General features: G+C 36.6%; 1 protein-coding gene across 1 annotated transcript; it reads left to right on the forward strand.

Moving 5' to 3' along the window:
- Positions 1–2,507: 2,507 nt before the first annotated feature.
- Positions 2,508–15,736, forward strand: LOC307169226 (uncharacterized protein). Its single transcript, XM_079889715.1, has 2 exons — positions 2,508–2,712; positions 11,603–15,736. Exons 1-2 carry the CDS (start codon positions 2,595–2,597, stop codon positions 12,709–12,711), a joined length of 1,227 nt encoding a protein of 408 aa, XP_079745841.1. The 5' UTR covers positions 2,508–2,594; the 3' UTR covers positions 12,712–15,736.
- The last annotated feature ends 430 nt before the right edge of the window (positions 15,737–16,166 follow it).

Genomic DNA, 16,166 nt, shown 5'->3' on the forward strand with positions numbered 1-16,166 from the left:
AATTGGGTTCAAAAACAACTAGATTTCACAAAACTTTCCATAGAGAGCTATACAGGCATCTAGTGGTAAACCCATGAAATAACAAGTTTTATTTAATTTTCTATCAACAGATGGCACCATTTTTAGGTGTGCGGTCACTTCTGACCGGGAAGTTAACAAGTGGTAGGCCTACACCCAAATGAAGAGCAAAGCAAACTGTGCGCTGCGGTAACTGCTAGCTAGCTAGCTAGCTAATAACATTGTTTGTCAAAAAGAGTGACAGGTTGGGTTATTCATTTAGCCGATAATAAGATACCGGCACTTACTGTGCATGTCTGCTTGGCTTTAAAAAAAGCTCTGATGTCCTGTCCACTTCTTTTTGACATAATGCTGTTATTATTTTCTCTATATGACTATCGCGCTTCTTTTTTTAAAGAATGTTTTTCAAATGAATTGACAGTTTGGAATGGACAGTGAACGAGCGGGAACGAGGCTACCTAGTCTTTGCTGGGATTGGCCAGAATTTCTAGCCAATGTATCATAGACGAGCAAGTCATTTAGCCTTCATACAGTATCACAAGGTTGCATGCTAGTGCCATGGACTATAACATATCAAATTGATAACCTGTAGAACAAATGGATGTTGTTGTACCCACAGATCTGCAGACCATTGACACAAAGGTAAGACGCGATATGTTTATTAAGATTTGCTGGTATTATGACTAGGTCTTGTGCATTTGCACACAAGGGATCGGCTGTTTTAATTCTTCTCTTGCAATTAATGTTACGTTAGCCTTACACCTTCCTTAGCCACCAACTTAATTAGCTAGTTACGGTTTGCGTTCATACAGCAAGCATTGGGGGAGATGATTGTTGAGTAGTCAGTATCTTGTTTAATTATTGCTTGAATCTATTGCTGAATTCTGGAATAGTTGTGATGATGATGAGGAATGGATCAAGTTTTAGTCAAAATGCCTGATGTAGATTGGATGGATGCATGTTGTTGTGAATTGAGAGCAGTCAGATCATGGTGTGATAGTCAATAGTGTTCATCTGTGCTACACGTATTTTTGCTTTTTCAATCTTGGTAAAATTTGTAGTGCTTAAGTTGTGTTGTGTGTAGATATGGTAAATTGTACTGGGAATTATATCAAATTATTACATGGCTTGGTTGAATTCCACTGTAGAATGCAGTCTGTTATTATTTCTTGATAATAACACCGTTGCCATGAAAAACAGAGCGTTGCTATGGACGCGGCAGGATTCTAACCGTAGAGACGGAAATATTTTCGCGGAAGCAATACAATCGTGTTTAAATCAATAAACTCTTTTTTAAATCAATATTTTGTGTCAAATTATTGATTTATTTGGTGGGTAGCCATAGCCATGTAATAAGCGGGATAATGTAGAGCGAGGCCCGATTTTGGGTTAGATTTTTCCCCCGTTTTCAGTCGTTATAACAAAGCAACATGAAAGAGAAATTTGGTAATCAATTGTTTAGGTACATTAAAACCACGTCATGGCCATGTCATATTGTCAACATGGTACTTATGATATGAAGCAGATTAGTGGGTCATATATCATATAATGCTTTTTGAAAATGTACGGCTTTCTTCTTCATAAAACGAGTCGGACATCATCACATTTTTGTATACATTTTTATTTATTTACATTAATAAGCTACAGGACGTCTTTCAAAACATGACCTGCGCGAAAGAGAAAAAAAATGAATGCATCATTGTACCCAGCACTTCTGAAAATGCACTTCTGAATGCGTCTCTCTCTGTCCCCTCCACATTTCAAACCAAACTGACGCCCATGATCAATATTAATTAAGTTTGCCATAGGAGACGTTACATTTTCTTTATTTCTAAGAGTTTTATGATCATTGTCAGTTTCTGTACACACATCTGTAACATGTTAATGATTTAATTACTTTATTGCAATTAATAGTTATTATAAAGTCGAACTATATTTAGATTGACATTATGGTAGTTATTTGCCTGTAAAGGTAGGTTATTTATTTAATTATTTTTGTTAGGCCTATATTATTGATGATTTATCCATGTTATATTGTGAGAAATAACACTATTGTCCTTCAAATAGCTGTTTTACAGGCTTTTATCATCTATCCTGACTCAAATAATGTTTCTAACAGCAAACACTCAGAATAAAGTGAGATGATCTGCTGGTGATCCTGAATGGCTCGTTGAATGAGTGTTGATAGTCTGAGGCTCATCAATATTAACAGATCTGCTGAAAACACTCTTTATTTCATGACAATAGTTCCTGTTTTCACCTCATTTATTATGTTGATGTCTTCAGATCTCCTGTAAATGTACACTTAAAACTTATTTCAGTGTACAGTGTTTGTTCGATACTGTGAATTCTATTTATATGCTTTCAACAGTTTTTCTTACCATTATTTATATTTGGAAGAATTTACATGATTTTATTCTGTTTGTCCATAAAAACAACCTCAGTGACTGATATGTTTAATTTTGGCAGATCAACTACTATCAGTGAAGCTCCTCTCACTGTAATTCTCCAATAATTACATTTATTGGAGAATATTCTGGAATATTCCCATCAGCTACAAGTGAAGACGAGCAACAATGCATCAGGAAGAGCTGAAATCTGTAAAGACTGAGTTTATTAAAGAGGACAGTGAGAACATGAGTGATCCAGAACCCTGCAGAATGAAACACACTGAAGATCCTGAAGAACAAAGAGGTTGGTGTTTATTCTTCATTCATTCATGATGCTGAAGAACTAGGGATCGACCGATATGGATTTTTTAGTGCCGATGCTGATACCGATTTTTTTTCATCAGCTTTAGCCGATGACCGATACGGGCTGCCGATTTTCTTGGGCCGATATTTGGAGCCGATACTGCTTTTGCTCACTCAGTTTACATCATAAAAATGACACATATATAATATATAATGATAACAAATGTTACAAGTCTCAACTAAGAAAGGAACATTTATTGAACTTAAAAAAAACAACAATATTTGACAAATATTAAAAACATGTGAGGTAGAACAAGTAAAAAAAAAAGTTCAGTGCTGAAAATACTGAAAATAAATATTTAAGCATAATTCAAATTCTGAAAATAAATATTTAAGCATAATAAATAAAACAATTTGACTGGAACATGCTATTCTGTGTAGTTGTCTGATATATGTAATCGTGATCTCCATTTTAAACAAAACAAAAACGATTTTAAACCAAATAGATTCTAAGTTTATTATGAATTAGGGATCGCTTCTAAAACGTGTGGAAAGCACGGTCGCGCCGCTTCTACAAGCGCTTGCGTCTGTTGTTGCTATGCAACCATGAACTGCTCTCTCCATGATGACGAGGAAATAAGGATTAATTTATTTCTAGCCCTTTACGACTACATATATTTATGGAGATGAGAAATAAAAACCCGCCCTGTCCAGCTATGATCCGCTGTTCGGCCGAGCTTTCGATGTTGTCATGGAAAGGTCAGTTGTTTTTTGTCACATGACCTGCGTGCGCTTGCGGCATTCTGAAAAGTTTAGATGTTTTCATCTCACCGCAGCATAGGAGTGCCTGGACAAACGAGCACGCTGCATTCGTATGCGTGTCGCAACTGCGTCGCTTCTTTTATGAGCACACGTCCAAACCTCAGCCAGGTGGTCGCTGAATAAAACTCCCACAAATATCACGGAATCACCGAACAACGTCGGCATTATTTAATCCTATGACCAGTGTTTGTAACAGCTGCCGTATGCATATGGATAGCCTCAAACTTATCTATTTGCAGCTCCCTAAATACAATGACAAGCAGTTTTATAGATGAGGCATTCGCGTTTTCCATTTGGACCCACAAACTTGCTTAGCTATAGTTGCACGCACATATAGAGCAACGTGTTTCCACTTTCAAAGTGTATTTCAGCTAAGTCAAACAGTTAAAAAGATGCTTTGAAATTTTAAAACTAACTGTTGTCTTGAAGAGGCTTCCAGCACTCTGCTAGTGTGGGAGGGGCAGTGCATGGGCTGCACGTGAACTGCAGCGTCTCCAGCAACACAGAGCTGCCTGCAGACGCCTGTGTGTAATTAATGCCGGGAAAAAAACTATCGGTGAACGCAGCAGCCGCGTATCGGCCGATGCCGATACACATCAAACCCGAAAATATCGGCCCGATTTATCGGCCGACCGATATATCGGTCGATCACTACTGAGAAGGGTCATAGCACTTGCATATTGTTGTCCTACTGTTAGTTTAACTGCTTCTATTGTTCTCATTTGTAAGTCGCTTTGGATAAAAGTTCATTTAACTCTTGGTTTATTTAACTCTTTTTGTTCTATAGTTGAAAAGCACTGTAATTAATTAATTAATAACAGGCACGGCTGGAAAGCTCTCTCTTCACTGTACAATGCTGTTGGATCCAAATATGGTCATTTCCTTTTTATCAGCAACCAATCGCGAAAGTAAAAGGGCTGAATGCGCAATCTCATTGGCTGATGATAAATCTTTAAAGTGTAAGTTGCAGGTTAAATTTTTCACGAAGATAATGCAATGTGTTTATTAAACATAAAGATAAGAACCGCCCACCATTGTTTTTTATACCAAAATGCTTATATATTATGAAAAGTTGGCACTTTTAACAGTGGTTTTAACCGCTCCAGCTCCCTTCCACTAGATGGGGCGTGACGTCATAAGAGGAACTCACTAGTAATAATTAAATCGTGTGAAATTGATAACGCGTGGATTGAGGAAGGGTATTACAAGACGTTTGAGGCGTCGATGAGACTAGCGATTGATGCCTGTGCAGTGTGTGCATCTCTAACGTTACAGCTCTGATTTGGACTGACTTACTGTAAGTAAATAATGTCTAAAGTCGTTGTCCCTCATTGCTATTCTACATGACGGCAATATTTTGAAAAGACTTGCTTGTTCCGTTATATTATCCGGGTTAAGTTTGCACCAGGCTTGACTAGCTCTAACGTAGCTAATGTTACTCACCAGGACACTTGGCCAACCCTCCACTCATTCTCCTCACACCAAGCATTATAATATCTCTTTGAGTGCCATGGCTCCCCTCTCTCACACCTGACCGGTTAAAAATTGTAGGGCTGTGGTCCATAAAGAATTTGATGGTTTCCCACATCCTCAGTCGTTCTCCAAATAGCCATAATACAGTAAGAATCTAGCAGAGTATGGGTTGCGAGTTCCTCTTGTGATGTCATCACCCAGTAACTGAAAAAACACGCTACCTTTGAAGAAACCCCAATAAATGTTATTTTAACGCATTTTAAGACAGAAATAATTAAATGTATACATATAGAGCACTTTAATTTACACATTACAGGGAACTACACTAACCTTTACCACTGGTGGCACTTGCGCTACTAATTTTTTCAGTTACTGGCGCAAAACATGATTTGGTCGCACAAATTATTTATAGTAAGCCGCTCTGGATAATAATGAACCATAATGAAACTGTATTGCATACAGATGTGCTTTTTATTTTACTTGCCATCTTTTAAACCACATGCCGCCTTGTTTTTGTTTTCTTTAACATTGGTTGATAGATTTACTGCAATAGAAAATACAGTACACAATAAAGTGCCAAATGGATTTCAACATGCTATGGTTGGCACACATGGGCAGACTCCTGAACTCTTAAGTAGTGATGCACCGATGTGAAAATTGTGGTCGATACCGATAATAACCGATATTAATATGGCTGTTATGGCCGATATCGATATCTCTGTATAGAAAACAAATTTACTGATAATCAAATAAAGAGAAATTTTCCAAAACACTTTTTTTTTTTTTTTTTTTTTTTACTTTAGAAATGACTTATGTTGGGCACCTTTACCTGTGTGCAAAATATGTCACAGATAAGACACACATGCATTATATTGCATTGCATTGCATATAATGTGTGCTGGTCTAAAATTAAGAAACCCCTAGAAAACAGGAAAAAAAAGAAAAAAACAAAACAAAACAAAAAAAACAGGTGTACAATAAAGATAGGCTACTTAATTTATTATTCCAATAACCAAATATGATACTAAATATCACAGGGAAAAGGGCTTCTATTTGTGACGTGCTGTCTTTGCGTTTGAACATTGCACATTTTAAACAGGACAGGCATTAGCTGAATAAATGTTAGCCAATACAAACATATTTATAGAAAACAGTTGACAATGAATAGACAGGAGTCCAATAATAGCATAACGAATCACTTATTCTAAAAATAATATCAAGTAGGCTAAGTTTGACGAATCCGACATATAACGAGGGCTGTGTTGTAAAACGTCCGTCATTTAACGAATTTTAAAACACGGATGGATAAATACAATATGCTTTCCGACATTTTGACAGAAAAAAACAAGCAAGAACAAAATTTAAACTATAGCCCGTCAATTTTCATTTTACAATTATCTTCTCTCTCTGTGTGCGCGCGCGTCTGTATTTGTGTGTGAGAGAGAGCTCGCGAGTCGCGCAGATACAATGGTACGTTTTAATCTAAGTAACGGTCGCGGGGCTGAAGCCAACTTGATGTGTTGAATGCTCAGAGCACGTAATAAAACGTATTCTTAAAATACACGTTTCTGTTTTAATAAATGCTCATAGTAAATCATAGCATATTGCCTAAAACATATAATCAGTGATACATTTGCGACCCATTAAAAATTTTGGTCGCAATGGCATTTCAAAAGGTCGCATATGCGACCATTTTGGTCGCAGTGTAGTTCCCTGCATTAATTGGCTGTGGTGGTTAACCTGCAACTTACACTTTAAAGCCTGTTTTCTCAAAATGACCTTTCTCTCATACTCCAAGTCCGAAATCTACACTTCAGTAGCACCTATATACACCAAACTTTCCAGTCTTGTACCTAGTTATATTATGAAGACATTTACAGAGGGATTTGTAAATATATTATTCCTGATTTATGTAACATTTTATTCCAAAAAACATGGCGAAAATCATTTTTTTTTAAGGCTATTGACAGTATATTCTGATTTACAGGATAACAAATGTAGATATCCATAAATCCCTCTGTAATTTTTTCCCCATCTAATATGTGAACACAATGAAAAAAATATTTTTAATCTGGCTTTATCCAATACTCAGATTTCGTTTTTTAAAATATATACAAATTAGCGCATATTTAATTAGATATTGCCTAATTTGCATATTTAAACATTAAATTACGGAAAACTTGTAATACATTTTTTTCTCATCTTAATGTAGGTAATCAACTGGGAAAGTTTCATGGTGATATCTGCTAGTTAAAAATTTTACCCTATTTACCTGTAGTATCTCGCCTTAAAGGCAGGTTTTATATTGATTGTCAACATCAGGTCAAACTAAATTTTAATATTTTAACTGTTTTATTTTACATTTATTTTATTTATGAATTTTGACCTGAATTTTGTGCATATTTTTTTTTAACATGTATAACAAATAATAATAATTCCAAAATGTAAAAATTTACAATCTACTCCGCTTTACTGCAAACATTTGTTCTTTTTCGCAGTGAAATTCACTTGATCTTGTGTTTCTTGAACAGCCCTTAATAATTAAAACATTTAAGTAGTTTTTAACATAATTAAATATCAGTCTAAAATATCTGTCAAAATATGTCAAAATATGTAATAAAATATCTGTCAAAATATATCTGTCAAAATATATTTTAATGTTCATATCATGTTAGATAATTGTGTCATCGATCAAACATATTTAATAGTTCTCACTACAGAAACATGAGATTTTTGCCTATAATGTTTAAATAATAATAAGTGGAAGATCAGTGTACCTCATTCATGGAAAATTTCAGGTAGAGCTGCATGATTCTGGCTAAAATGAGAATCACAATTATTTTGCTTGGAATCAAGATTACAATTCTCTCACGATTCTGAAAAGCTTTATTATTTTAAATATCTACAAATCCTGAACATTAGGTTACCAAACAAGATAGAAACAAAATAAGACATAATACTCTTGCTTCAGTCAAATTTAAATAAATGCAGTAAACAAAAAGAATGTAATATTTAAATAAATAAAAATGACAATTAAACATTGACAACATTCAAAGGTATTACGCCAGGCTAGATCTATTAAAGATTCTTAGCAAGAAACACTATCAACATTTTTGGGTATGGTGTTGCGTTGAATAGCGTTGCTTTTATAGACGTTTGTTTCGTCTGGCCGCTGGTACTTTGTGATTGAACAGTTTTGTTTTTAACCATCTCATACTGTAGTTTAAGATAAGTGTTTAATTGAGATAAGTTTATGATAACTTTGCTTTTCATTTATTACTTAAAGCTCAGTTGAAGTTTTTTGATAGCTAACTACTAGCTACTACATTTAAAAACTACCAGCCTAACTGATAAAGTTCACACATTATTTAAAACAAGTGAACAGTCAGTAATAAAATAAGAACAAATACACTGTATATATATATATATATATATATATATATATATATATATATATATATATATATATATATATATATATCTCACGGGCGCGACTGAACAGTGGACACATAAAAACATACTCTGTCATTTTGTTCATACGGGACGTCATTCAAACTGCAAAGTGTTAACTTATATTTGTGTACACTCGCAATAAAACACAACATTGTGTTAATAATAATAATAATATTAATAATTTCAAGCAATCCGCCCCCCCGAAAGACGCTAATTTTAAAATTAAACTAAAATGCTCACGGCTGCATGGGCATTCATAACGGTGCGCGTCCACGGCGAGGAACGGGCAGAACAGAGTCAACGTTTTTTAGTTCATTCCTGCTTCCATAGGAATTCATTGAAAACGCTCGCTCTGCTCCGCACCATTATCAATGTCTGTGCGGACGAACATATTTTACTTTCGTTTTTAAGTTAGCGATTCAAAAGCCCCCAGCGGTGTCACACATTGATTAACCCGATGGTAAAATATTCTCACCGTCACATACCTAGTATATTTTTATATAGATACAATAGGCCTACCTGATTTTGAACTCAAGAGGGCAGTATAGCACTATGAATGACATGATTTATTTATTTTTTGGACTAAAAAAACATTCTGGCTGTTTTTAAACTTAAACAATTATTACATTGAAAAAAATAAATAAAATGGGTTTAGTTCTGATTTTTGTAAAATTTTATGTAGAAATAAATGGTGTATAATTACATTTTTAGAACATATGAGGCTTTTAGTGTTTCCTTTTTTGACATTACTTTAATCCCTCGCCATAGCAAAACCGTTTGAGATATTTATTATCCGTTCACAATTTAGCATCTTTAATGTATTTTCATCATGTTGAAAAAGTTTGGAGGGAATAAAATAAACCTCTTAAGAGGAGTGGGTAAAAATTCAGAGGCTGATTTTGCAAAGAAATCCACATTCAAACCAAAATATCTGACTTCCTGTTGCTCGGAGCTAATGACTGTAAATTAGAAAAGTTGTCCGGCTCGGTGAGACCAATATACATATTTCAGTTATTTATTTTTGTAACTGTATATAAAACTAACTCCCCCACTTTTGTCAAAAACATTTTGAAAGTGACACACTTCCTGCTGCCAGTTGGTGGCGCTATAACTTTGACTCACAATAGTTGCATCCATCTGATTGGCCTCTTACCACAAACACACTGCTGAAGTTTCATCAAGATCAGTTAATGTATGCAGAAGTTATAACACTTTGTGTTTCTCTTTTCTCACCATAAATTTGTTTCCTCGCCACGGCCAAACCGTTCGAGATATCAAAAATCCGTCCGCAATTTAGCATCCTCAATGTCTTGACTTCATGCACACCGAGTTTGAAGGGGATCGGATGAATTCTGTAGGAGGAGTATTTCAAATTCCACAGCAAGCGTTTTCCAAACAACCCATAATAGCCGACTTCCTGTTGGGCTGGCGTAAAACTTAGAGCACGAAAGTTGATCTATATGTGTACTGAGTTTTATAATTACAAGCAGAGATGAATACTAAATAACAAAGTTTACAAAGTCTAACAGTATATTTAGGTACAGAAAATAATAATTAAGCCTAAATGTAAAATAACACTATTTGTCACTGTTTAAAATTAAATATAGTTTAATCTTTGTTAAAGCTGTATTTTGTTGTTTTGTTAATATCAGTGACACAGAAAACAGTATATATATTATATTAAGTGTGTGCTGTCACTTCAAGACGGACTACACAGACCGAAAAACACTGACAAATATCTGTTTATTTCTCAGCTGTTCACAAATGACATAAACAAGAGAATACTTGTTGAGATGATCATTTAGACCAGTATTTTGACAATGTTGTGTTTATGTGTCCGTTCAAGGGCAAGGAAACGCGAAAGATGAATCAATTCTGCATTCGAGCGCTGTCTAAAACACGCCCCTCTCTCTCTCTCTCTGCGCTTAATTAAGCATGAAAATAACTGAAATAAATTAGCAGGCTTAATTAAGCATGAAAATAACTGAAATAAATATATATTTAATGAACAAATTAAGCCAACTAATATGATTTATATTCTTTTGGTTTATCTACTAATACATTTAAAAATTACAAATGCAGTGACAATTGGCTTTATGCACAGCTGCATTACTTCCTGAACTTAAGCCAGCTCTTTTGTTTCCTGTCTGCCATTATTGGACAAACTGATTAATCCAGGTGTGTCTGATTATTGTTGTTGTGACTACTGAGGTCAGGCACACCTGGATTAATCAGTTTGTCCAATAATGGCAGACAGGAAACAAAAGAGCTGGCTGAAGTTCAGGAAGTAGTGCAGCTGTGCATAAAGCCAATTCAGGTATCGGTATCAGTACTTGGTATCGGCGAGTACCAAAAATTAAAGTATGGGTATTGGACTCATTCTACAAAAAGTGGTATCGGTGCATCCCTAATTAAAAAAAATTGTTGTTGAAAAAATACAATCGTTTCACACTAAATTAACGCTGCAGCTTGGCTTAGATATAGTGCTATTTCACATGGCTATGAGCATGATATTACTGCAAGTATATGATACAACTTTTATTCTTCAGGTCAATCATATATTCATAGGAAAAAAAAATCAGTTTCAATATCCTTTCATTGGTTAAGGGGATTTCCCATGCCTGACAGCGCTGGTCAATGGATTGATCTCTATGATGTGAAACATTAGATATCGTATATCTGTAATTTGAGTAAAAAATAAAATAAATATATAGTTTGATAAGTGCAGATTGAAGTCCTTGAAATCCCAAAAAGTAGTGCTTGAAAAGTCCTTGAAGTCCTGGAATTTCTTTTTACAGAATCTGTACGAACCCTGGTTCCACCCCTAGCGCGTTATCTCGTTGAATATCATTGGGCAGCATTGTAGAAATGTAGGGTTAAGATGGCGTGGGGGGTTGAATCGAGATCGCAATCTTTTAACGATTAATCGTGTAGCTCTATTTTCAGGGACATATAATTAATTTATAAAACGACTTAAATTATTGTATTATTTTATAGCAGTTGTCTGTTACATCTGAGTTCATTTTTCATCTCCATTCACTCCATATTTCTCTTTTCGATTTTTTTTGGATTATTTAGAAAATTTGAAAATGAAAGTTTTTCTTTAATTTCAGACCTGATGGAAGTGAAGGAGGAGAGTGAAGAACTGAGTGAAGTGAAGGAGGAGAGTGAAGAACTGAGTGAAGTGAAGGAGGAGAGTGAAGAACTGAGTGAAGTGGAGGAGGAACATCATGTCAAACCTGGAGAAAAACCTTTGAGTCGCTCAAAGACTAAAAATAATTTTTTAAAGAACAGAGCCAAGAAATCTTTCACCTGCACTCAGTGTAGAAAGAGTTTCACACGCAAACAAAGTCTTGAGATTCACATGAGAGTTCATACAGGAGAGAAGCTGTTCACATGCAATCAATGTGGGAATAGTTTCAGTCAATTAGCACACCTTAATGTTCACATGAGGATCCACACAGGAGAGAAGCCATTCACATGCAATCAGTGTGGGAATAGTTTCAGTCAATCATCATCCCTTAATGTTCACATGAGGATCCACACCGGAGAGAAGCCGTTCACATGTGATCAATGCAGCAAAACATTTCTTAGGGCATCACACTTGAAGACACACCTGACAGTTCATATGAAGGAGAAGCCACATTCATGTTCTGAATGTGGAAAGAGTTTTTCACTGCTGTATAGTTTACAAGTACATCAAAGAATTCATACTGGTGTAGGAGTTCATATGTGCTTTGAGTGTGAGAAGACTTTTACTACAGCACAATGTTTAAAACTGCACCAGAGGATCCACACTGGAGAAAAAACTTACAAGTGTTCACACTGTGACAAGAGATTCAGTCACTCATCATCTCTAAAAATACATGAGAGGATCCACACTGGAGAAAAACCTTACAAGTGTTCACACTGTGACAAGAGATTCAATATATCAGCACATCTGAAAACACATGAGAAGATCCACACTGGAGAAAACCCTTACAAGTGTTCACACTGTGACAAGAGATTCAGTCAGTCAGCAAATCTGAAAAGACATGAGAGGATCCACACTGGAGAAAAACCTTACAAGTGTTCACACTGCGACAAGAGATTCGGTCAGTCAGCAAATCTGAAAAGACATGAGAGGATCCACACTGGAGAGAAGCCGCACACGTGTGATCAGATGTTGAGGCACAAAGGGCTGGTCTCATTTTTCAGCTCCACTCCTGTACATCAGTTCAGTCCAGCCCCGTGCTTCAATAGTGTCTTTTGAAGGGGGTGGATTGGAATCCACTGCTGCTTCAATGTATATGTAATGAGTGATTATAATCAAGGCATTAATCAATAGTTTTCCTTCTAAATATCAAATGAGTTGAATGACTTCTCTGGAGATTTTACTTTGTTATAGAGCTTACCAGTGTGATTACTGAAATGTTCTTTTCATGTATTCTTTAATGTCTGAATTTTATATTTGAATGCAGTAGCATTGCTTGCCTATTTATCCCAGCTTCCAGAAATGAAATGGGGACATGTTTTGTGTTTGAGAAAGGTCTTCAACATGTTAAAACATATATAGGGGTCATTGAAGTCTATAGTTTAAGGGACCATTTCTCAGTTAAAGCCTATATTTTCCATTTAGACTAAAATGTCCTATCCTGAGAGAAAGAACTTATCTTGATGTTTTGAGACGAGACTCCTGTTTATAGTTAGAGCCTGGCCAAATCCAACCTTGGAAAAGATGTGTGTCGGTGTGTGTGTGTTAGTCTTCTTGCTTACAGGTTAAGCAACCACTGGTATTGTTGGAGATTGACTGAATTGTTGTTCGGGACATGCTGGCACCCAGCAACCCAAATTTGTGACTTGGAAGGTCACGACGTGCCTAACTTCAGGGTCCGAGTGTCAGATGCATAATCTATGGAGATATGCTTCAGTCTATCTGTATATGTGTGGGAAATTACTATGTTTATCTATTTCTTAGCCAATGAGAATTATTCAACCTGTAAGCAATGACGTAGCTTAGACCTTGGAAATGGTATAACTGCTGTGATCTTTGTAATTGTAAGCGGAGCGGCCTACAAAGTCCTGTGTGAGTCTTGAAGCTGACTTCTGCTGATGAAACTGCAAACTATCTTCAGTAAAACTTTTCTTAAATTTTTTATAATTCTGACTCCGGGTCTTTCAAACATCTGGTCCTTGGGTCCTAAACTGTTAACCCCTAAAGGCCGACGTTTAACGCCTCGTGACTAAACAAAGGGCGCCAATGTGAGTGTGCACACCGGCGCGAAAAACTGCACGCGTAAAAGCTTCATTTTTTAAAAAACGCCTCGGGTTCGTTTTTTTGGTTAGACGCACCGCGTCAAAAACTATCCGACCAATGAGATTGGCACTTTTGTTCACATGTCTGGAGCTTCTGAAGTTACAGTAAAACACAACTTGGGGGCGCTCAAACACTAAACGGTCTTGCCGAGCACACATACGTAGCGGCAAAGAAGATATAGGCTACACCAAGTAGCGTCTACACTGCCGGGAAGAAATAAGACGAGGAATATGCAAGGCAAGATGATTGTAGAGCTGCTGGTCTCGTTGGTGTCGGAACATAAAGAACTATATGACAAACGCGACAGCGACTACAAAAATCTTGATAAAAGAGAACTGTTATGGAGTGGTTTATGTTTTACATTAAGCACCATCTAATGTCAGGGAATGAATTTGCATGTTCACTCGGCTCATCGTCAGCGAAAATCGCTTGGGTGTGAACACAAAAAACGCGTTGAAAAACGCTGGCGAATAACGCGCGCCGATATTCGTCCCGGTGTGTAGGGCCCTTAACACTTTATATTAGATGTTGAGCTTGTCTGAGGTCGGTCTAAGACTCTGGAAAAGTGATGAGTTAATAGCAGCGCTACTGCAATCCTGGATTAGGTTCTTGTTGCAGTCACCAAAAGCTGGAGCAGCAGACATTTTGGGATGCGAGACCTGCCCGGTCAGAACGAGGATGTCGCTCAAAGCCACAGAACTCATGCTGTTCTGTGAGATCTCGCTGACGGGGGAATCTCTGGATACAGGCCTGACATCCATGGACTGGACCCCATCAGAGAGATCATCCACCCCGCTGCTCTTTGCCTCCAGTGGCTGAAGGCATATGATTGGAGATTCAGATGTTGCCTTTGGTGGATTGTTAATCACTGTATTACCTCCAATTTCCAAGGGAGATGGTGAGATAGACTGGGATACAGAAATGGGGGATGGGACTTCTATCTGCGCCTCTTCTTTCTTTTCTCCATCTGGGTTTCTTGTTCTTTTCATAATCTCCTCAATACGCTTCTTCCTTTGCAATCTTTCCTGCTCCTCCTGAATTTTCCTCTTGCTCTCTCTGGCTGCGCTCCTCCTCCTGTCACTGTCTTTTCTCCTCCGCCTAGCTGCCTGCACCTACCGCTGTCTCCTCTTCCTGCTACCTCTGGAGCTCCTCAGCCCTGAGCCTCTCCTCTTCAAGTCATTGCTTTTCTTTGTCGTCTCTCTGCCAGGGGAAGGGGGGTATTGATCTAGCGAGGCTAGGGACTGGATGCGGCTCTTACAGGACCTTGATCTTTTACTAGGGTTCTTTTGGGTAGAAGAACTTCGGGTGGGTGTTCATTTAACACCGTTGTATTAGCTTTCTCATTCAAACACAATGCATTTCGTTAAACTGACTTGAAACACTTCCGTTTAGCTTACCTCAATATGTTCATGTTGAAAGAACATGTTTCAGTTAAGTAGGCCAAAAATAACATTTGATGCTTGCTCAATTTACTTAAGTAAATGGAGTTAATCCAACACGATTCTTTTCAACCATATTACTTAATCCATTTGAGTTGAGATTACATAAATGAGTTGCTAAAATAGCAAAATAGAAAACTAGGAACAGGATTTCCCCTTCCCATCATGCTAGGCACAGGACTGGATTTTTAAAACTTTTTTAAAACTTTTATTTTATGTGTTTTTTTTTTTATCAAGATTAAAAATGGGTGACTTGTTCATGTTTAATGTTCTTTTATGTTTATATTTGAAAGAGTTTCTGATATGTTAGTGTTTTTGGAGGTACCATTGTGGTGAGGTATAGACTGTGCTTGGGGTGAGGACGTGCCTACAACAATTAAAGTGGTTTTAATACTAATAAAAACAACTACTTTAGGCATGCATTGATGTAGCAAATGCCTAACATTAAGAGACTTTACGGAGTAAAGATGGTTTTCTTATTGGATAACATTTGTAAAAGTTGTACAATTGTTGAACGCATTCACTAAATAAAAGAATCAATTAAATAATTGGATTATTTGTTTGATATTAATTTTAGGATAATTGAACTTAATAGTTTTGGACAAAATTAAGAATGTTAACCTGTTTCTACTAAATGGCATTGAATTAACCTTATGTAATAAACTTAAGTCTACTGGAATAAACAATGTTAATTAAATGCCATAACCCAGTTGTGTAGAGCATGTTGACATAAAAAGTTAAGTAAATCCTGTCACTAATAGCGCCTCTGTGGCCCTTTCCGACCGAACACAGCGGGAACCATCACCCGAATATTAGTTCCGCCCGGACTCTTTTCTCACACGGACCCAGTACTTTTCCGTCTCAGCTGTGGCTCATCATCCCATTAGTTATTGCCTTTATAAGGCGCGGACTTTCTCTTGTTCATTGCGAAGTCTTATCGTTCCCTATGGTCGTAATTCTGAGCGTTTATCT

The sequence above is a fragment of the Squalius cephalus genome (genome assembly GCF_949319135.1).
Source record: "Squalius cephalus genome assembly, chromosome: 1".
Classification (NCBI taxonomy): Eukaryota; Metazoa; Chordata; class Actinopteri; order Cypriniformes; family Leuciscidae; genus Squalius; species Squalius cephalus.